Source organism: Nelusetta ayraudi, unplaced genomic scaffold (assembly GCF_046127955.1).
Source record: "Nelusetta ayraudi isolate G7.1 ecotype Tasmania unplaced genomic scaffold, CSIRO-AGI_Nayr_v1 ptg000127l, whole genome shotgun sequence".
In the NCBI taxonomy this organism is placed as follows: domain Eukaryota; kingdom Metazoa; phylum Chordata; class Actinopteri; order Tetraodontiformes; family Monacanthidae; genus Nelusetta; species Nelusetta ayraudi.
In genome coordinates this window covers 115,887-137,284 of record NW_027466177.1, presented here as the reverse complement: position 1 = coordinate 137,284, position 21,398 = coordinate 115,887, and the positions used below count along the sequence as shown (strand labels likewise).

Genomic DNA, 21,398 nt, shown 5'->3' with positions numbered 1-21,398 from the left:
TACGCCAGATGGATTTTTTTTTGGCCTGAATCTTTTGAATTTACTTTACCGCCATCGCTGAAGGCTTGTTTTGCAGACAATCAAATATGCAGTCGTAAAAATGTGTAAAGCCCAATGCTGAATGGATAATGCACACAGTAAACTAGGGCAAAATACTGCAAAGACCCTGTTAAAATTGTTGCTGTTTGCTTTCTCAGGTTAATGAATTGCATTGTGAGACCCATCTTAAGCTGTAATATGCAGGAAGTGCACCTGCCATAGCATGGCAAAAAAAAAAAAGAGGTACAAAAATCAAGTTTACAGAAATGAGCACCCACGAAAAATCAAATATGTTTCTAACTGCGAGCCACCCCAGGGCCAGGGGCTTTCTGCATGAGCTCGCGCTTGTGGCTTCCTCCCAACTCCAAAGACACAGAGTTTAGGTTGGCAGATGACTCTGAACCGTCTGTGCAGTTTGTGCTGTTTGTGCAACTGTGATAAAAGTGGTGGTTTGTCCATGCCCCGTGGCTCCAGTCTCTCGCAGTCCTGAGGGACGGATAAGCAGTGTTGGAAAAATTACACAGCTTGCTGGATGGCTCAGTGGTAGCCACAGTGCCACCTGCTGGCAAGAGGGAGGGACATCACGTCTTGGGTAAAATGTGCTTGACCAGATCAACTCTCAAAAGCCAGAAACATTCTTGGAGGGCCTGGATGATGACATCATAATTTAGTTGTTGAAGTTTAGTCAAGTAGGCCTGAAATAGTGATTTGTGGAGTCTTGTGCTGACAATCCAGTGTGTATTTGTCGTGAAAGAAGCTTCTTACTAAGACATATTCTTCCTGAATTATACCAACTGATTTGGTTCACGTACTTTTTTAAGTTGCTACCTTAACTCACATACTCATCATCATTGAAATACTGTGACCAGCAAAAAAAAAACAAAAAACTGAGGAGACCAGAGAGATACATTTCTAAAAACTTTAATAAGACATTTTGACAAAAATATACATTTCCTACCAAATACACACGAAAGAGGTGCACCATACAATACACTAATACAATCATAAAACCTTTTTTAAAAGTACACAATTTGCAGCATTATGAGTTAAATGAGGAAAAACTATTTACAAAGAAAATTTACAAAGATATGTAGTGTGATCTGTTCTCTGCCTGTGCGCCATGAGCAGTGGGAATAACAGAAGTGGCCTCCTCAGCCAGCAATTCTTCTACAGTGAGCAAAGCTGCACTGCAAAGCAGACACAATTTTAAAAGACATTTTGACAAAATGACCCAATACACTGCACAAAAGTACATTTCCTCCTCAACGACCAGACACACCAAAAGGTGCACCATACAATGCACTCATACAATCATCAAACACAATTCACATCAATTATTCTTGTCACAACGAATCGTAAAATACACAAAATATATTCGGTATTTGTACATACTTTGAACGAAATAAGGCAACAAAAAAAAAAGTATTTAAAAGAAATATTCAGTGTGATCTGTTCTCTGTCTGTGCACCATTAGCAGTGGGAACGTCAGAAGTGGTCGGAACGTCTGGTTGCGCCTCCTCAGCTAGCAGTTCTTCTAAAGTGAGCGGGGCTTCACTGCAGTCGCCAGCGACTGCTGCAAGTTCTTCATTGGCGATAAAGAATGTGCTACCTGGACCTCTGTCCGATCAAAGGCTGCTGTACAATTTCCAATTCCAAATGGGATGTGACGGCTTGTTGGAAATTCTTCTGGTCGGTGGTCGGACCCTCTGACCGTGTCGGCACAAGTCCATGATTCTCTGACTCTCCTCCAAGCTGAAACAAAACGCTGTGTCATTTCATAGAGCTTTCAGCCGACGGCTTCAGAAAGATCAGGCTTGCAACTTACTAGGGTTGGCACGATAGTTTTTCTAGGTGGTCCATCGTGACGAAGCAATGCTTCAGAGCGCCAGGGGCAGAGATCCTGAGGTCCACATCGAAGTCCAGCAGCCGTCTTAACAGGTGAACAAACATCAGTCCATCCATCTTTATGGCAAACCCGTCATATGGGTTCATCTGGATTGAGCAAGGAAAAAAAGATTCAGGTTGCGTAATCTGACACGTTGCCGCAGCCTTGAGGAAATGAACAACACAGAGAACCAACTCACAGTGGCGACGTTCTCCAGAGTGTTGCACATCTTGTAGGAGGCCATCGTTTCCATTGTCCCAAAGTTGATGGCATGGTACTCTTCAGAGGTCTGCAGACACAAAATAGGCTTGAGACATTACAAAGGAGTCGGATTAACAAAAACAAAGAAAATCAACCAACAAGAAGGAAGAATGGGACTAACCATTAGCTCCCAGGTGAGGCCCTGTTGTCTGGAAACCACTTTAAAGAAGTGGTGGCCGTACAGTGCACGATCCAGAAGCTCGTCATCTGGCTGTCCCAAAACCTGAACCATACAACCCATCTGCAATTAAAAAAAAAAGGACATAGTTACTCCAAGTGTTGTTGGTATTATTCCATAAAAATAATTCAACTACCGATTACTGATTAATTACTCCTTTAAAAAATGAAATCTAAGAGTAATCCTGTTAGATTACTGTGTTACTAAAAAGTAGTTTAATTACAGTAGTGGATTACTTGGTAATAAATTACTTGCCAACACTGGTTACGCTTGAAGGCGTGTGTTATCTGAGGTTTTCCGACGTACCATTTGGAACATGGACGAGGTCGAAAACAAGTGTTCACCCAGGAAGAGGTAGCCCAGGGTGCAGCCCAGTCCCCACAAGTCAATGGCCGGAGTGATGGGGAGGCCCAGCGATACTTCCGGAGCTCTGAGAAGACGGAGAACCAACCAGTGACAAGTCTGCCAACGACGAGAATATTTGAACGATTTGCGGGCCGAACGTGATGAAAGATACCTGAATCCAGTCGGCTGCAGCTTCATGCCGAGGCTGGTGCAGTTTGTTGGGATGGCGAGGCCAAAGTCAATCAGCTTGACCCTCAGCGGCTGGTCCCACCTGTTGACCAGCATGATGTTGTTCGGCTTGATGTCGGTGTGCAGGATGCCAAGGTTGCCGAGCATGCCCAGAGCCACAAACATCTGCGGGAGTGCAACGGTTGACAAAATAAAGTCCACGAGTTCCGATTGAGAAGAATTCAAGTTGCGTTCAGATTGAATCATCCGTACCTGCTGCGCAATTGGCCGAATTTCCGCAGGCGACAGGGGAATGCCGTGTCGCTCCCGCATCAGATCGTAGAGGTCGCAGTCCAGCATTTCAAACACCAGACACGTGAAACCTCCATACTCAAACTGGTCGAAAAACTTGACAAAGTTGTAGCGATCCGTGTCGAACTTGTTGATGTAATCCAACATGCAGACCTGTGAAAAAGGTGAGAGACAGGACAACATTGAAGTGAAGCGAAGCGTGGCGGCCATAACCCTGACCTCTGGCAGATGATGCACAATGCTGAGAGCATCAGACTAGAGTCTAAAATGCCAACCTCGTCCTGGGTGTTATCCACCATGGCCAGATCCACTATCTTGATCGCCACGTCCTCCTTGGTTTGGAGGTTTTGGCACATGAGAACTGTGCCAAAACTTCCCTCCCCAAGATAATTCAGCAAAGCGTAGTGTCCGTCGTCGCTGGAAATGATTGGCACTCCTGCCAGAGAGAGTTGAGAATGTTAGGGTTACAAACACGGAGAGACTGAGGAGTCTGATTCACAAAGATATTTCGGCCAAAATGCGCATATGCACACACGGACTACTGTCGTTAAGTTTGTCAAGTGGCTTTGAATCAGATAGCTCTTGTGCATGTTTGTGAATTTGTGACGAATCTGTTTGACGGCGGAGCAACACATCTGCAGCTGTTCGGTGAGGAAACCAGTTGGGACACAACACCGGTGCCCAGTCAGCAACAGTTGTTCCGTTTGTGGTCAGAGCTTCGCGCGAAGTTCATACATTTTGTTTTGTTTGTTTTTTTAAAGTTGTACATAACCGCTAAATAGTGGCCGCAAAAATAATCTCTTCGAACGCTCTACTTTTTTGTGTTCCGTCTCTCTACATTCAAGACGGAGGAAGAGGGAGAGTGCCTCCGTTGATACCGCACGGTACAGGAAAAAGAAAAACATTATTACATTCTGGAGGGGTTATTTTGCCAGTGATTAGCAATAAGCTTTTGATTAGCCACAAGCTAGTTATTAGCGATACAAGCTAATCGCACGAGGTCTGCCGTTGACCGGCATACGTCACATGAGGTAGCAGCCAATCACAGTTCATAAATTATAAACTAACAACGATGACGATGGCACGCCTTCCAATAAGGAAGGCGTGAGCTAATGACGTAGGCGATCGATTGCCGCGAACATTCTACATTTCTAACTGCCGTTTTAACGAGTAAGTGGCGAACATTCCTGACATTTCTAACGGTCGTTTTAACGAATAAGTGGACATTTTAGTAAATTGTTCCACTTTGAGAACGTTTTAAAAGTGTAAAATGACAAAGAAGTGAAGGCATTAAAATAAACAAGTCTTTAGAAGCTGCACAACTCGTCCATATCATTCGTTCGTTCGTCCGCTTCGTCCCGAGTGGCAGTTAAATGTGACCGATTATCATATTTAGCCTCTTAGATTATAAAACTAATTGAAAGATGAACTTGCTTCGTCACCAAGAGCATTTCATAGTTGATTTAAGGGGTTTTTACCTGACGGCATGGGCCAGTTTCCTCCGGAATTCATCTTTTCAGGCTGGTCTTCTCACTGCAGTTCGTGAAAAGTTGAGCGTTCTCACACTTCTTTACAGTGCACGACAACGTTTGAAATTTAAAAACAATTATTTTTCCCCTCCCCCTCGGTTTCTGTCAAGTGATCAAGATGCCCCCTGCAGAGTCAGTACTGAACGGCAACGAGTCCCTCTAACTGACCTGCATACATCAAAGCCAATCAAAAGCCTAACTGATGCGGCAGCCAATCAGAGTCCCACCCTGATAACCCCTCCCTCCTCCCCCCGCTCCTCTGGGGGCACCTGAGGTACAAAGTGTACCTATTTAGGTACCAAGTGTAGCTTTTTAGGTACCAAGTGTACCTAAACTTTAAACAATAATTCCATCCACTGAAAACTGAAGAACACATACAAATGCGGCAGATTGTTGTTGTTTGTTTTTTCTTCAACACAGTTAAATGACTTATTTATTTAAGGGGGGAAAAAAGTATTTTCTGTTGTATAAGTAAATTCCTGCAATTACAAAACTTTGAATACTTTTTCCAGCTAGTTCAGCTTAGTTTAAAAAAAATAAAAAATAGTGGGCAACTGCTGGCTTCCAATGGGCCTAGTGGCTGTTGGTGACTGCAGTGAGAATAACGGAAGTGATGATCCCCCACGCCACACCTTGTGATGCCATCAATCCCGCTCCGCTCTCCGACCCACACACAGCCAGGACCATTATCAGTTTAATGCCAGTAAAGCGTCTGCGAGGACAAATGTGCTCATGCGACACTTCAGATGGCAGCCTTGTTACGCCTCATCAGCGAATACTCATCTTCTGGCTCGCAGATGGAAATTTTCTCCGTCTTCGCTACGCACAGTCCATCTTTTTTTTTTTTTTTTTTTTTTTTTTCCAAAGCAGAGCCTCTGTACTGTATCCATGACTTTATGTGGATTACATCCAGATCACAGATCACATTCTGCTTACATCTGCTAAGGAAAGTGTTGGGTTGCGATGGAGGGAGGGATGAAGGGATGCTGCGTGCTGTAATTGAAATCAAAGGAAGCATATTTGTATTTGTAAAAAGTAGTCAAGAATAAATAATTTCCAAGTGTGACCTCATACTATAGAGACAGTACACAATGCACAGATTGATTATAGTTATTTGATTTAGAAATTCTAATTCAGGCCTCTGGTGTCCGCTTGCTCATTAGCCTCCTTGCCCCTTGCTGCTCTGCAGAGACGCAGACCGTTTTCATCAGTGCCTCGTTTAGGAGTTCATTCAGGTTTACGCAGATGTTTATGTGTGAGCAAAAGGTTCTGCAGAAGGTCTTAAAATTGCTGATTTCTAGCTCAGGTCTTGCACTGCGGAGAGGGGAGGCGCAAACAGAAGCAGAGTGCTCCCTCTGCCGACTGCTCCTCATCGAAAAGTGTGGAAGGAAAGGGCCACTCGGAAGAGAGAGAGAGACGAGCAGGAGGGCGTGGCCTGTGCGAGTCAGGGAAATACTGGCAAAGGCCCCGGCAGCAGGGACTACAGAGGCAGACGGAAATAAGTCAACAATAATTTGGTGCGTTATGATTCACAGGGGGACGAGTGTTGGTGTGAAAACAGCTGTTCATCACGGCGGTAACACTGTCAGCTCAGTCCCCCTGTTCTGCCTTCCAGCAGACAAGATGCTGGAGTTCTCAGTGCCGGGCTTTTGTGTTTGAGAGGGAAACAGAGTGTGACGTGTGCCATTGTCGTCCTGGAATAATAGACCTGTGCGTTTCATGCTGCTGTCATTCTAGACGTCGCCTGCTTTAGAACTTGCTCTTATATTTAAACAGGTTTTTTTTTTTTTTTGTGAATTGTTGTCTTGATTTATCATCATGGCGTGAATGAGCTTTGTTTCGTTTGCTTTTTTTTCCAGCTCCGTGTGATGCCGACGCCTTCTTCTGCCACAGCAACATGTGCATAAACAACACACTGGTGTGCAACGGCATGCAGAACTGCGTCTACCCCTGGGACGAGAACCAGTGCAAAGGTGAGTTGTGGCCAAATTGCATTTCAATGAGTTTTACGTGTTACTGTACATGCAGTAGTGTCACTGGGTTTGCTTGACATCCTGGCGAACTTAACGGACTCCGATCTTTTCCTCCTTGAGGCAAATTAGGCAATCTGCATCCTCTGATGCCTCGATACGGTTTGCATATGTTTTTTTTTTTTGTTTGTTTTGTTTTTCTGTAGCTTGATCCATCACTCCACTCAGAATCTAAAAGATATTCAATATACACATTGATTTGCAGCTTCTTCCTTCTGGCACTTTTGCTCCTCCTGTGATGGAATCTCGATAATTATGCGAGCGTGAAGTGCATGAGGCGTCAGTTGTTGTTTTTTTTCTTCTCCGCTTCACACTGCCAAGTGGCACACATCTGCTCCTAGGCCTTGCATCACTCATGCTTGTTTTGTCATTTAAGCCTCGGAACATTTCTCTCCAGAGTCCGGAGGCTCACAGTATATTTATTTTATCCCTCCTGTCATTTTATTTATTTTTTAATCATATAGCATGCTATAGCAACGCACTTCCCTGTTTGTAGATGAACAGACAGTTCCTCTGACCGTCTAACTCTTACGTTTGAGCCGGTGACAAATTTCTTCTTTGGTTTATTTTTGTTTTTATTAAGTTTATTTTTCCCTCTATTATCCCCTTTGACTTTGCATTGTCAGTGAACTGTGTACAATCATGAAAGCGCAGCATCACGTTGACGTGGACGCCGTCGTTGCGATGAGCCGCAGCATCTTACAGGTGACCTTTGTTACTCTTTGGCGCAGAAAAAAGGAAAGCCAACATCCTGGACAACCTCAACAACACCAACGGGACCATCATCGGCGTGACCTGCTGCATCGTCCTCATCCTCCTCATCGTCTCCGTCATAGTGCAGATCAAGCAGCCGCGCAAGAAGTACATCCTGCGGCGCGAGGACTTCGACCCCACCATGTTCCAGGAGGTCTTCGAGCCGCCGCACTACGAGCTGTGCACCCTGCGGAGCGCCAACGCCGCCGCCGCCGCCGCCTCGGCCGACCTGGTGGACCTGGCGGAGGACTTCGACAACTACCACGCCCTCCGCCGGGCCTCGTCGCGCTGCATCCACGACCACCACTGTGGCTCCTCGCCCAACCCCGGCTCCGCCCACATGTCCCAGCTGTCGCTCAGCGGGCGGGGCAGCCGGGGCAACCTGAGCGCCCGGGACGCCGCCGCCCTGCTCACGGACCTGCCTCAGCCGCCCATGGCGGTGCGCCCCCTGCTGCCCACCGCCGGGAACAGGAGGAGCATCTTGGTCATGAAGCACAGCTACTCGCAGGAGGCGGCGGACAGCTGCGACCTGGACGACGACCTGGAGGAAGTTCCCACCACCAGCCACCGGCTCTCGCGCCACGAAAAGGCAGTGCAGCGGTCAGTATCCATAGATTTCTGATAAGGGAGCTCGGAGTTTCTGATGGGGGCAGCTTGGAATGCGTGTCGAGTGATAGCTTTGTTTTCGGATTTGTCCGTCCTGTCATTTCATTCTTTGTTTTATCTTTTGCATCGATCCTCGTTTATCTTTCTCCCCTTTTTGCACTTTTTTTTCCATGAAGGGCTACATCATGACACGCAGTTAGCCCCTCCCCCCTTCCTGCATGCTCACCCTAACCCAAGCCTCCTGTTTCCACCAAGTGGTAACGTACTGCATCATTCAAACAAGGTCTTGTCTTCTCTGTGATTATGTAAGTGCTCCTTAGGCAAGTACTGACCTTGTTTATATTAGTATATTGATTCTGTAATCAGTCCAACTTTCACACGTGGGCCTGTATCTGGTCCTCAGATAGATTTTGTATCAAGAACTATACCTAGATGAGAAAGAGGCAAAGTCAGTCTGTCAGTAGATACGCAGGCCCCGGTTGCTTGAACGTTAAATGATTGGGAATGTGTGTGTATAAAGGTGTCACGTGACACTTCTGGAGAACTTGACCTGACTGAGCCCTTTTGGTTCCTTCTAAAGGCATTTGTAGTTTCCGACGGTTCCCGACGGTTTGGTTTTTATTTTATTTTTTTCTCATTTATGTTCCTCATTTTTTTTTGCATGCCAGACTCGCCCCCGGTGGACGAAGCGCCGTGAAATTCAATGCTGTCGCGTAGCTCTCGTTTGACGTATGCTTACCTTCCTATGCAAGAGGACTTATGATATTAAACGAAAGAGCCGTGACCTTTCAGGTTCTGCCTCATTGGCTCTTTGAGCAAACATGAATCAGAGTACAACACAACTAGGGTCTAAGAGACAATCTCAAGGTAAGCACCTTTATCCAGCTATCGCCATTTTTATATGTTGTGCAGTCATTGTTTGCCCACTTAGAGATACTTTTTTTTTATGTTTTGTATGTCCCCGTTTTTTTGTGGTTTTAGTGCAAGTTTATATATTTTTCTTTATCTGTCGGCTTGTTTTCACCAAGATGGTTTTCTTGCTTGCGGCCATCTTGCCTTCTGGGTGAGTTGTGTGTCTTTCTTTTCTTTTCTTTTCTTTTCTTTTCTTTTCTTTTCTTTTCTCTTCAACAAGTCTTCCTGAAGCTGTATGTCCTCATGGTCATACAATGTGTTGCTCGGTGGGCATTCATTAGCATGGACACCTTTTCCACTTAACCTTAGTTGAAACTGTTGTTAAAAAAAAAATAATAATAATAAAAAAAAAAGTAATTGTCACTGAATTAATCCATGAACTTTTCTCCCAGTAGGCCAACAAGAATCTGAAAGAAACAGTGTTCAGATAGTTATGGCAAAAGAAAAAAAATACTTACTGATATTTTGCACACAGTGGAACAATTGTTTTTGCTCTTGGATTTAGATCTATAGATTTACAGTGCACACAAAAACACTCTCCTCAGAGTTGCATGTTTGATGTGAGTTGTACTGATTGGTTTTTCAGTTTGATTTTCTGTGAAGCCTTGCATACACACGTGCAATGGTTCGTGTTAAACGCTCCGCGAACGTGCTCGCGTTACGCAACGTGACGGCCGTAAGAACGAGAGAAACTGCAATTGGGTTTTATTTCAATTGGGCTCCCAGTGAATCGACCGATGCACGTTGCTTTCACGCCAAGCACGTCGTGGAGCAGTCACACAAACCGCCGCCCATTGTTCTCTCTATTGGAGTGTGGAAACGCTGTGCCGCCCCTGTCCTGTGTCTGTTGTCCATTTATGTTGTCCGTTGTGTCGCATTGTCTCCACCATGTAGACTTCTTGAGAATAGTGCAATCCTGGATCAGTACGAACGGGCGTCACTGACATGCGAAAGGGCGGAGCGGAGGTTTACACCAGCGTGACGCTGATGAAGGGACACTTTGAGCCGAGGAAATTCCATATGAGCCCTGCGAATGATGAGGAACACAATGGACTAGACGAAAGCAATTTGAGCAGAAGCATTTTTTTTTTTTTTTTTTTTTTTTTTTTTTTCCTCAAAGCCAGTCAGCTGCCCAGCATTGGATAGAAAGTATCTTTAGAATGAAAGTGACCACTTATTCATACGTCAATTTCAAATTTGGAATGTTAGTTAGAAGCATATGAAGCACCGTCATCAATATTATCCAAAAGTAACGACAGCAGTGCGATGACACATTTCGATCAAACTGATTTTAGAGATTGTCATTTGTTTGTTTTTAGTCTTTATCCATATTCTTTTTTTGCAAACAGTTCAACAAACTTTAGCTAAACCCTGAACTAGTTGAATTAAATCCTCCAGAATAAACTCTCTGTCCAGAATAAGCTGCAATGGTTTCATTTTGAGACTTTCAAAGTCAAGTCGTAAGGCATGCGCATGCATCTCCTCTGGCCATCTTCTAACATAGCACCATGGATAAGGAGGAGCTACCACCTACTAATAGAAGTTCATAAAATGTAGCCGAATAAAAAGCCATCTTCAAAGTAAACTGCACCGCATGCTGTTGCCTGGTTAGATGATTGTTAAAGAGACTTAGGCAGATTAATTGACCCCCCCCCCCCCCCCCCCCCCCCCTTTGAACAGATACTTGTCCTCTCTTTGTTTTCTAACTCTCCTGTAGAAGCCTGAGATCTTTGTATGGAAACATTTTTTACAGAGGCAAAACAAAAGAATGACAGTTTTGGTGTTGTTCTAATTATCTTTCAGGGCTGATTTAACTGATGCATTGTAAATAATAATAAATAAAAAAAAAAGAACATTTAAGTGTCAATTTTCTACTTCATTAAGTTGGTTTGCAGACAGACCTTCATTTTTCACCCTCTAACGTGTCTCCAAACTGTCTGTGTCTCTTAATATTTTGTAGCTCAAACAAAAATCCACCACAACGTTTTCCCCCCATTCCCAAGGCAAGGCAGTTCAAGGGCTTTTAATCTATAATCTGCCAGACTGAGAGACTTGGTCTTAATGCAAGTAAGTTAGATCCAAATGTATAAAGACGGATATGCCCATAAAAAAAATAGCTGAAGGTAACATTTTTTTAAAAAAAATATCTCGTCTGGAGAGCACAAAGACATCACACACAGACACACATACGATCCACAAGAGTGATTCTATTGTCCAGGTGGACGCATCGCAGTCACGACAGTATTGACGGTGTCTACAGTTAGTGTCATTTCTATATCCAGGATTGTATAGGTCATTTGTGTCTGTTTTCATTTTCTGTCACTTCCATATGATTAAACAGAGACAGATTTCTGCAGATGCTTAATAAAATTGTTCTTTTCTACGTGTACGTTCTGCTGATGTCTGTATGTTTCCTGAGTTTTAATTCTGCAAACGTAAAAATAAAAAAACAGGCCCATATTTCTGTTTTTTTTTTCTCATCTAATTCTTCTTCTTCTTCTTCTTCTTCTTCTTCTTCTTCTTCTTCTTCTTCTTCTTCTTCTTCTTCTTCTTCTTCTTCTTCTTCTTCTTCTTCTTCTTCTTCTTCTTCTTCTTCTTCTTCTTCTTCTTCTTCTTCTTCTTCTTCTTCTTCTTCTTCTTCTTCTTCTTCTTCTTCTTCTTCTTCTTCTTCTTCTTCTTCTTCTTCTTCTTCTTCTTCTTCTCCTCTCTAAATCTGCTAACATGAAGTGTCCAAACACACTTTCCCGAATACAAATACAGACAGACGCTTCATTGATTAATTAGGTCTAATTCCAGACCAGGGGGTGGGGGGGGAGAAAATAAAGCTTCAAGTAATAGTCTTTTTATTTCTCTGCAGATACATCAGACAGATGCACCATTCGTCTGCATCTTGCCAGGTTTGACAGCATTCGGAACTAAGGTTTCTCCCCCTTGCATCTCGAATGAACTCTCACCCTAGTCAGTGTAGAGTGTGGTGGTGATGAACAAAAAAAAAAAAGTCTGATTAAAGGTTTGTGGTGTGTGCATTCAGTTTCTCCTTCTTTGCTCCGGGCCAGAGTGGAGCGTTTGTCCCTGACCTGCGCTCCACCACTGGCTGGGATTTGACGAGCCATGGAATTACTGATCATTTCAGAAATGGGACTGAAACTTTTGAAAAATCGAGTACCTTTAATGTAAAGTTGTGAATGGTGGGGGTGGGGGGGAGGGGGAGGGGAATGGATCAGATTCAGGGTTTTTTTTGTTAGTTTATTTTTAAAAGTCATTTTCATGTCATCATCGACCATATAACCAAATAGAAATCTGCATTATTCAGCTGCTGATTTCCCATGGAATCTGTTTAATTTTTTGCACCCTTTGACTTTAGATGACCAGGCTCTTTTTATATCTCTACTTTTAAGCCTTGTTGCAAAAACAAAAATAACTGAATGAAACGAAATGATGCTCAAGTTCACAAATAGGTGCAAAAACATGATCGAGTCAAATGATTTTGTCAACCTTCACTGATGTCTGAGCATTTTTTTTCTCTCTCTCTTTCTCTATAACAATTTCCATTGCATTGTGATGTTTCTCGGATTGTTCATAAATTTATTTGATTAAAAACACTAAGATGATGCTGGAAAGATGTTTTGTTTAAATAAACTAATGTTTACTGATTTCACTCTGATATCTTTTTTTTTTTAGGCACAATTTCTTATTTGGTTGCATTTAGGTTTGTGCTCTAGACAGGGGGGGAAAGAAATTATACTCAGAAAATAAAACAACGATTGCGCTGCTAGTGCGACGTCGAGAACTCCATTTCCCAGCGAGCGAACCCACAAACCCTGTTTGACGTCATAATTGTGCGCCGCGGCAGTCTAGCAGCAGTGTTTGCTGTCAATGAAACATGGCCACAACAACCTTTCGGCTTCTCGAAAGTTAAATTCTTTGCAAAACAGTCTTCGCTCAGTATGTTTGCGGCACTGGCCAGATATTAATACACGCACAAAATCCGCGTAAATGTTATTCGAAGCGAATGAATAGAATTTGCGGTGTTTTGCAGCGACAGGTTGTAAAAGGCAACCCTTGACCGTGCTATAGAGCTCGGCTTGCTAGCTCGCTAGCTAGGCGCTGACGTCCTGATCTACACCGCCATGGCTTTCACGCAGCTCTCCAAAGCTCTGCATGTGAATCTCTGCAAGATGATCAGCCAGACGTCTTTGCAGAGATGTCTGCTCATCCAGGCAAACAGGACGGTGTCAACGACGCCACGGCTGAGCTACGGAAAAACAGAGGCGCCTCTGTGTGTTGTTCCCGTGATGGGCCGCCTGATGCACATGCAGACGGACCGACGTCGGTGCATCTCTTTCACAGCCGCTGCCAGGAATAAAAGCAGCCCCGACGACAGAGACAAGTCCGTATCCAGGTTTCAGGGTAGCAGCCCGAAGCCTTCAACTGCACAGAAGGGTAGGCAACACGAAAGTCACGCTTGTTGCTGATCAAGCTCCTACTTGACTCAAGCAAGCACTGTTGTTCTTCTGCATCAATGAAGACCTTCTAGGGTAGCTTGTCTGGTTTAGCATTGTAATGAACACTGAGGTGAACCGTTTATATGAAGGCTTTTCTAATGTTGCTGATAATCTGTTGACATTTTGCAGTTAAAGAAGCTGGCAGAGACTTCACCTATCTGATTGTTGTTCTCGTCGGCCTTGGTGTCACAGGTAACCCCCATTTTTTTTTTTTTTCAGATTCTTAAAGTCCCACATTCACACCCATGGGTTAATCGACAGGTGAACTCTGCTTCAATCCGCACTGTCCTGTGTTTGTGGCTGTGTCTTTCCTCCAGGTGGTCTGCTTTATGTGGTGTTTCAGGAGTTGTTTTCCTCGTCAAGTCCAAATAAAATCTATGGGAAAGCCTTCCACAAAGTCAAGTTAGACCCAGAGGTAAGAATGAGATTACAGTTGAACAAAGTCAAACACTTTCTGTTTTTGTTATCAATGGATATCACCAGTGTGCTCTCTGCGTGAATGCTCACTCTGAAAAATTATACAATTAAATGAGTGTTATTTGATGTTAAATTGCAGGTGATTGGTGCTTTTGGGGAGCCAATTAAGTGCTATGGAGAGACCACCCGTCGGGGAAGAAGACAGCAAGTGAGGTGGGAGTTCTGGTTATTAGCACCCAAGCAAAATTAGCATTCAGTATCTCTTTTAAAGAAAATAAAAAGTCAACTGGACAATTTGAATGCTGTTATAACCAAATAATTTAGTTGTTTGTTTAATTTCAAAATAGGCACATGGAGTACATCAAGAATGGACTGAAGCATATGCAGCTCAAGTTTTATATCGAAGGCTCCGAGCCAGGCCTCAAAGGGATTGTGCATTCAGAGTCAAAAGAGGTTCGTGTAGACAGGACCTACTAAAGCAGATTCATTTATGTGTCATTCCAAAACAAATGTACACAAATACCAAAGTCTTTAAGTACTTTCACGCGTTTGAAATCTTTCTGTCATGAAGCAAAGTTTAAAAACTTTTTTTCCCCCTGGTTCCTTGCAGAATCCTGAAAGCGGAAAGTATGAGTTCCGTTATATATTTGTGGAGGTTGACACCTACCCAAGAAGAACTATCATCATCGAAGACAACCGATGAAAAAGCAAATGTATTTCTTTATTTTTTTTTTTTACAACGGAGCATTGTTTTTCTCCAGAGGAGACACAATTGACAATAGGCTGTAAATTTAATTTAAATTTGATATATTTTTTTAGAAAAGTATACTCAGTCTCAACCATTATAAACTGTCACACCAATGTCTGCAAAATAAAATAAATGTACTCATTGTCATTGTTTAATAACAATGGTAAAGATCTGATAATCTGCCTTTTCTGCCTCTTTTCATTTTCCAACTTTTGCTTTGGTTTATTTCATGTAAATTTGTAATGAATTTTGATTTGACCTTTTAAACTAACGTTAAAAAAAAAAGATGTGCACAAAACGATTCTATTACAATAGTTGGTGTTCTTTAATGTAAGTAGTGCTTTGCAACAAATGTTTCCAATTTAAACCAAGAGGTACATTTCTTGGCTTTTAACCGTTGTAGTACTAAAGAATGAACACCAGATGGAGACAACATCGGCAAAGACGAGTTTATTATTTGACCTTCCGTATTTTCGACTCAAAACGTAGGCGGAAACGGACATTCATAAGAACTACTAGTAGTAGCTATAAAGTTGTTGTTGTTTTTTTTTAACAAGGACTGTACGTTCAAACAGAAACATGTATTTTTTTTTTCTTTTTGTAATCTTGTGTGTTTTTATTTTAACCCGACAACTTGTGCCCCCTTCTCAGACACTCAGACAATGATAGACCATCGGGGAATCAACTAGAAAGAAATGTTAGCGTTGTGCCGAAACTGGTCATGGTATGCATAGCAAACGTTTCCTGCGACGGAAATCACTACCATTCCCTTTTCTATTTAATAAGTCAGTCCAAAATGATTTCCAGATGGGAAGTTCTGCTTTTAAGAACATGAAACGTGTATTTACACCGTGTACTGTTATGGCGGTTCAGGGGAAATTCGTGTTTCCGGGAAGCCTTGAACGCAACAGAGCACCGCCCACTGGAAAAAAAAAACCAAGGCGGAACGGACGGAGCCTCGCTCGCTCGAGGCTAGCTGAGCTGTTAGCACTTAGCGCTAGCTGCGAGGCTCTGCCTGTTTTCCTGCTGCTTCGGTGAGGAGAAGCGGCCGAGAAATGGGCGTCTGACTTTTTGAATTTCACCAGAAAAATATGTATATACGGTGAAGGGTTAATGCTGAGGGACGCTTTGTTTTCAGCGCGGTCAAAACTAGTCAGGGGGGCTGTTGCTCTTGTGGCCTTGCTGCTAAGATTCCTCGTAGCCGAGGCTGTTTCCTGGAGCTCTTGTCTCCTCACATCCTCAGACGTCAAGGACTATGCTGCGTCTCTCCGGCTAACCCAGGCGCTCCAGCTGTCGCTTTAAAGTGAGTAAAACCTCTGTATTTGTGTATAATATACAGCAACCAAGTCAGGGGGGCGGGTCGTATAGCAAGCTGTTTGTTGCTATTTCCGTCTGTGTAAATAAAGTCCGAATCCTCTGATGAAACTCCTCATTGATTTTTATTTATTTATTTTTTCCTTCAGGCAAATTGGAGCTTTTGGTCCAGGATCAGCAAGTTGTTCACCAGCTATGAGAGCCGGGGCTCGGTGACTCAAAAATCCATGGAAATGGAGCTGTATTGGTACATGTGAGTCTCTCCTCTTGAATTTAACTGCTGCGTCTGGTTTAGGGATGTTAACAATTAATCGACAATCGATTAATTGTTGATTTAGAATTGAATCCATTAAATTCAATTAGTCGTAATTAATGGAACTTTTTTTCTTTTTTTTTTAACACGGGTAGTTAATATCATTTTAACAGTGTAGTGGCAGGAAAGAGCAGTTCACCTGCAGATACTGTGATGTCATAATATACCTAGAACAAGTGACTTTTAAACAACTTAAAAAAAATAAAATAAAATAAAAACTCGTTATTGAGGGTTAAATAACGTGTTGTTGTTCGTCTTTTCCTCGTCAGAGTTGTCATAATCTTCATCATCATCAAGATATTCTTCTACGTGTGCTGGTACCGGTCGAGACAAAGGCAGCTGGCAGCGTACCTGAGCAATCCGCGCAATGCCCAGATAGTCATCGTCGGAGGGAGGGCCTACCTCCATCAGATGTGCGAGAGGCAGAGTGTAAGTGTCAAGACGCGCCAACACAACGCAGCTCTGTCCAAACCCGTGTGAACCCTCTTCCCAACGGATTCCCGTCCAAGCAGGCGATCCCGGAATGAGTCATGTTCATTGGTGAACGACCCGGCCCTGCGATGGCCCTGTTGTGTGTTGTTTCACAGGTGCCGTTTAGACGATAAAGTGGCCTTTGTTCGCCGCGCGCCGCTTCCTTTATCCGGCTCGACAATGAGGAGAGACGGTGTTTAGTGCTGTGATCAGGAGGGACGCGCTTGCCACACTTTCCCCACAGAGCTGTTGGCCTTATTTGACAGGGAACCACAAACGAGGCGCTGGCTAGTCGAGCATACTCTGTGCGGCGTAGTTGATGATTTCCATCAAAGGGCTGTGGGAGGGAGTCGAGGTGCTTTCCACTCTGTCGACAGTTTGGGTTTTTTTTTCTCTCTCCTCGAGTTTCACGTCAGTTTCACGCCTTGACAACCGCCGCAGGGTCCTCGTGTGTTTCCTCTTGCACTCACCTCAGCGTCGGAGGTGTCGCAGGGCCAGACAGCACATCCGACTGCGACTGTTTTCTCACTTCTCAGCTTTTCAGGGGAACTCGGATCACTTTGTAAAATTCCAACCGTGCATGTGAAATTTTTTTTTTCCTTTCTTTCTTCCTTTCTTTCTTTCTAGTGCAAACATGATGTGGCCGCAGAAGCCGAGGGAGTGTTCTCACTGACACATATTCCTGCGTGCTTCACTTTCACACGTATATTTCTTCTTTTTAAAAAGCCGCCAGTGCTAAAAATCACAAGGTGCTTAAGAGAATGATGGCCTTCTCTGACATGTTGCTCACTTGACATTACAATTAGCTCAGGTGGTTTGTCTGGCTTGCCTCCCCTTAAAGAGCGTTTTCACTTTTTGGTTGTTGCTCTCTGACGTTCTCACTCGTTTCTTTTTGCGTCAAATTCCAAAGAACTGGCTCCCGATCGCAGGCTTTTTTTCCTTTTGCAGAAATGATATCACCGGCGTGTTAAGATTAGCCGCATTTGGCTAACATTGGCATGTGTTTGTACAGAGCCTCGTCTGTGGTCCATAAACACATGTTGAGACGCTATTAACGATTGCGATTCCCCTCTGGGGCCGTCTTGGGTTTTTTTATTGCTTCTCTCGAAGCGCCTTGAAGCAGTTTGCGTTTTTCAAAATGCCCCCGAGTTATATCGTGTTCTGGCTTCCTTCATCCTCATTTCAATAATGTTGTGAGTCATGCAAAAGGTTGCCGCTCAGATACCAGAAGTTCACATTCTTGTCTTCTTCTTCTTCTTCTTTTTTTCCCTCTTCAACGAAAAGAGGAATTTGTCCAGAAACGGTGACTGGTTGATCTCGATGCTTCCTCTGCGTTTGAGTTATTTCTCCCGCGGCTGCTGCAGTTCCCTGGAAGACGCGCCGACTGATTCTCTAATTTTAGCCGTGTTTGGAATATCTGTGTGACAGGAAATGCCCACACGCACCCACGCAAAGTTTATGCTGTTGATCTTGGAAATATTTCTGAGGCCAAAGTTCACTGGAAGTGCTGTTTGGCTTTTTATTAAGACGTCCGGACCGAAAGCGGTGCCGTCTTCGTCAGTTTGTCCATCTCCTCTTCCGCCGCTGCCCTCCGTGGTTCTTCGCCCCCGTCGTGTTTGTTTGCATTTGAAATGGAACGCGCTGCTTGAAGCGGGCAATTTCATTGTGCAGCGTATCGTCGTTCAGTTGGATTACGTGCGTCTGTAAATTCCTCGTTCTTCCATTCGGCTGTTCGTTTCTTTTGATGAGCAAATCGCGCCATTGCTTCTCTACTGGAGCAGCGGGGTGAGAGAAACACAGTTTTGGAAACTGGGTTCTGACGAGGCACCGTTGAGAAAGTCGTGTTCTTGTCGTGCGACGGCGGCGCCTGTCTTTGTTTTGCACGCCGCAGGCGTCGCACTCCGGCGTCGCACTCCGGCGTCGCACTCCGGCGTAAATATTTCCCTTGAGGCGCGCACGGTTCATCAGGTTCGGGGTGAAAAAGACGATGCATGCTGGCCAGCCTGTTGTTAGACACAGCAAACGTGTGTTTTTTTTCCTGCACATATCAGTGACCCCCCCCCTCCCACCCTCACCTTGTGTGTTTCTTCTCTCTGCAGCAGACGTCAGTGTGGCCCAGCTTGTACGGCGTTCAGGACGACCTGTCGATAGAAGAGCCCTCGGCCGCCCTGCCGCCAGCCGCGTCCCTCTCCAACCTGGACATGCCGCCGCCGTACGAGGCAGTGTCTGGAGGTAGCACACGCAGCCCAACGCAGCTCGCTCGCAAGCTCAGAGAGAGAAAAAAATGCGCCTTTGGAGTTTGATTTTTGATTCAAAACGTGTTTTTATTCTGTCTCGTACAGAGTTTTATTTTGAAGTGCGAGTCAGGTCATTTTTATTTACACAGCACAGTTACAACCGGCAGAGCCGCACGCATGGACACATTGACCTATATATATATAAAAAATAATACAATAGCAACAACAATAGTAAATTAGTAAGTTAAGAGACCGCTGAGGAGAGCGACTCCAAAGCCTGCGAAAAGAGACAAGTCTTTAAAAGGGATTTGAAGACTTTCAGTTCCTCTTTGCAACGTGCTTCCTCACTCAGTGCAGGGTGCTGGGTCTGCTCACAGAGAGTGAAGCGCTTGCATTTCAGCCCCTGCACTAGCCGACATTGTAGCTGCACATTTTCTCCCTGCGCCTTTAAAAAAAAAAAAAAAAAGAAAAATTATTGCATTTTCGACCTGCTTGTTCAAACAGAAGGCGCTTGTTCACAGTGTTTCTCGAGAGGAAAATGCGTTGACAAAAGAAAAGTCACTTGCTCTTCCAGTCCACAGGGTGGCGCTGTGTTCCCCTCCTTCAGCACAGGAGGTGAAACTAACCTCTCTTCGCCGCTGTCGTCTCCTCCTTCTTCTTCTCTTCTAGGCGACGAGCTGAAGCCCCCCCCCTACAGCGAGTGCGCTCACCACAGCGCCGGCCCCGCCGCCCCCCGGCCGCCCCATCACAGCCAGGTCATTTCTCAGGGAGCGGACTCGGTGAGCGGGAACGAGGCCCCGCCCCCTTACTCGCCAGCACCGATCGCGCCCGTGAGCCAACAGCCCTGATCCCTCCTCGACGCCAGTTTTGCCTTTCCCCCCCCCCCCGATGCACTGCCTTCTGACATTCAACCTGAGTGATCATTACCAGCCTAACTCTCATCCTGTGAGAGCAGATGTTTATCTTGATGCAAGTGAGTAAGCGTGTGAGTTTGTGTTTAGTTTTTTTTTGGGGGGGGCGGGGCTGTGGGGGGTCATATTTAGAGCAAAGTGATAGGTTGTTGTTGTTGTTGTTTATTTTTCCTCGTCTTCACTTGATTGTGGCGTTTGTCTCGTTATACCCGCAAGCAGCAGACCCTGCCTACTGTGTCTACTGACACAAACCACAATCAGCCCGTTTGGCCGTTTGTTTTTTCCCCCGTCGGTTTGAGAAACGTCCCGCTTGCCTGTGGCAGCAGGCGTTGGCTCCCGGGACGTCGGCGCTCGCGATCGTCTATGATCTGCCACAGGTAGTGAGCGAGCGGCGGTGAGGCGACGGAACGAAAGACGCGAGCGTCTGCTCGCTCGCCTCCGTCCCGACGGAGAAGAGCCAAGACGATCCCAGCGTATCTCGTATTTTAGTGGCAGTGGACCCAAAGGTCCAGAACTAGGAAGGGACCCCGAGTCCAGCTGTGAGATAATCAGATTTGTTGTGAAGAATTGTGATGTAATACACGATTAAATGAAAAATATATCTGAGAAGCCAATGAAAATACACACGTGAAGCTGAGACAAGGGTCGTGTTTTTCTGTGCTTTCCGCAAATGGATGGACTGAACGATTAATGAACCTTTTTTTTTTTTTTTTTTTTTTTTGCGGTCATCTGTACCATGTAACCGTTATGTTAATGTGCCCACAGGCTCAAAGAGGTCCATGAACTGGATTTCCTCTTTTACTGATTCTCGTATAGCTTTAGGAAGGGATATTATGTGCTTATTTAAAATATACATATATATATATATATATATATATTTTCTTATTCCTGATGATTGTAAGAGGATGCTCCAAAATCATTCCCTTCCCATGTTTGTTTTTTTAGCAGCGATAGATAATCTGTGCACAGCTTCTACGGACATGAAAAACAGCACATGTGAAAGCAGTGTAAATGCAGCTTGAAATTCTCGGGAAAGTACATCAAAGAAAATTATCTCCATTAAGGATCGTCGTCGTTGTTTGTGATTTTTTTTTTGAATGTGTTGTCATGATTATCCTCTGCTTTGTTGTGACTCTTGATGTAAAGTCGGATTCAGCAATTCACGCATGCTGCCGCTCTGCTGCATTCAAGTACATTTTATTAACCCCAGTGCACACAGCGATGGCATTATTAAACCAGGGACACACAAAATCCATCTGAATTCATTGGGCACAAACACAAGTGTTTATATAATGTGGAATTGGTTGTTACAAATTACGCTTTCTCGGTAAAGTTTTTCATGCCGTGCTCAAAAATGCCCATCAAGAGGCCAAACGCTAACCCACCATTTGCTTTTTGTCCACTAGATGGCAGCACATCGCACACTTTTAGTGGGAGACTTTACATCCACTGTGGTCGCAACAT

General features: G+C 44.4%; 3 protein-coding genes across 10 annotated transcripts in view; 2 read left to right on the top strand and 1 right to left on the bottom strand.

Moving 5' to 3' along the window:
• The window catches only part of neto1l (neuropilin (NRP) and tolloid (TLL)-like 1, like), a 52,831-nt gene extending 40,157 nt beyond the window's left edge, over positions 1-12,674 (top strand). For 2 of the 7 annotated variants that reach the window (XM_076050342.1, XM_076050341.1), the window contains 3 exons: positions 6,577-6,690; positions 7,479-8,100; positions 9,913-10,119. In XM_076050342.1, coding sequence (XP_075906457.1) covers positions 6,577-6,690; positions 7,479-8,100; positions 9,913-10,000 — 824 coding nt within the window. In that variant the 3' untranslated portion in view covers positions 10,001-10,119. Of the gene's footprint in view, positions 1-6,576; positions 6,691-7,478; positions 8,101-8,282; positions 9,198-9,912; positions 10,120-11,875 lie in introns of those variants that run through there. The other 5 variants (XR_012929377.1, XM_076050343.1, XM_076050344.1 and 2 more) reach the window with 5 other exon arrangements.
• Positions 1,364-4,832, bottom strand: LOC142904329 (homeodomain-interacting protein kinase 1-like). Its single transcript, XM_076050356.1, has 9 exons — positions 4,667-4,832; positions 3,464-3,624; positions 3,150-3,341; positions 2,881-3,062; positions 2,670-2,793; positions 2,307-2,426; positions 2,124-2,213; positions 1,865-2,031; positions 1,364-1,791 (listed from the first exon to the last, which is right to left on the bottom strand). Exons 1-9 carry the CDS (start codon positions 4,698-4,700, stop codon positions 1,665-1,667), a joined length of 1,197 nt encoding a protein of 398 aa, XP_075906471.1. The 5' UTR covers positions 4,701-4,832; the 3' UTR covers positions 1,364-1,664.
• Positions 12,675-12,875: 201 nt separating the features above from the next.
• Positions 12,876-20,643, top strand: timm21 (translocase of inner mitochondrial membrane 21). 2 transcript variants are annotated; one of them, XM_076050486.1, is made up of 10 exons: positions 12,876-13,461; positions 13,653-13,715; positions 13,841-13,938; positions 14,080-14,153; positions 14,288-14,393; positions 14,551-15,991; positions 16,152-16,255; positions 16,585-16,744; positions 18,889-19,018; positions 19,693-20,643. In XM_076050486.1, exons 1-6 carry the CDS (start codon positions 13,149-13,151, stop codon positions 14,641-14,643), a joined length of 747 nt encoding a protein of 248 aa, XP_075906601.1. In that variant the 5' UTR covers positions 12,876-13,148; the 3' UTR covers positions 14,644-15,991; positions 16,152-16,255; positions 16,585-16,744; positions 18,889-19,018; positions 19,693-20,643. The 2 variants fall into 2 exon arrangements, with proteins under 2 accessions (XP_075906601.1, XP_075906600.1); XM_076050485.1 differs by having other exon boundaries at positions 18,886-19,018.
• Positions 20,644-21,398: the final 755 nt, after the last annotated feature.

Bases quoted from the DNA above. Each gene is read 5' to 3' on its own strand.
- LOC142904329 (XM_076050356.1), bottom strand. From the start codon at position 4,700: ATGAATTCCGGAGGAAACTGGCCCATGCCGTCAG. The intron at 3,625-4,666 runs GTAAAAACCCCT...TCTCTCTGGCAG, and splicing joins AAACTGGCCCATGCCGTCAG to GAGTGCCAATCATTTCCAGC. The intron at 2,214-2,306 runs GTTAGTCCCATT...TTGTGTCTGCAG, and splicing joins GCCTCACCTGGGAGCTAATG to ACCTCTGAAGAGTACCATGC.
- timm21 (XM_076050486.1), top strand. From the start codon at position 13,149: ATGGCTTTCACGCAGCTCTCCAAAGCTCTGCATGTGAATCTCTGCAAG. The intron at 13,716-13,840 runs GTAACCCCCATT...TCTTTCCTCCAG, and splicing joins CGTCGGCCTTGGTGTCACAG to GTGGTCTGCTTTATGTGGTG. The intron at 14,394-14,550 runs GTTCGTGTAGAC...GGTTCCTTGCAG, and splicing joins TGCATTCAGAGTCAAAAGAG to AATCCTGAAAGCGGAAAGTA.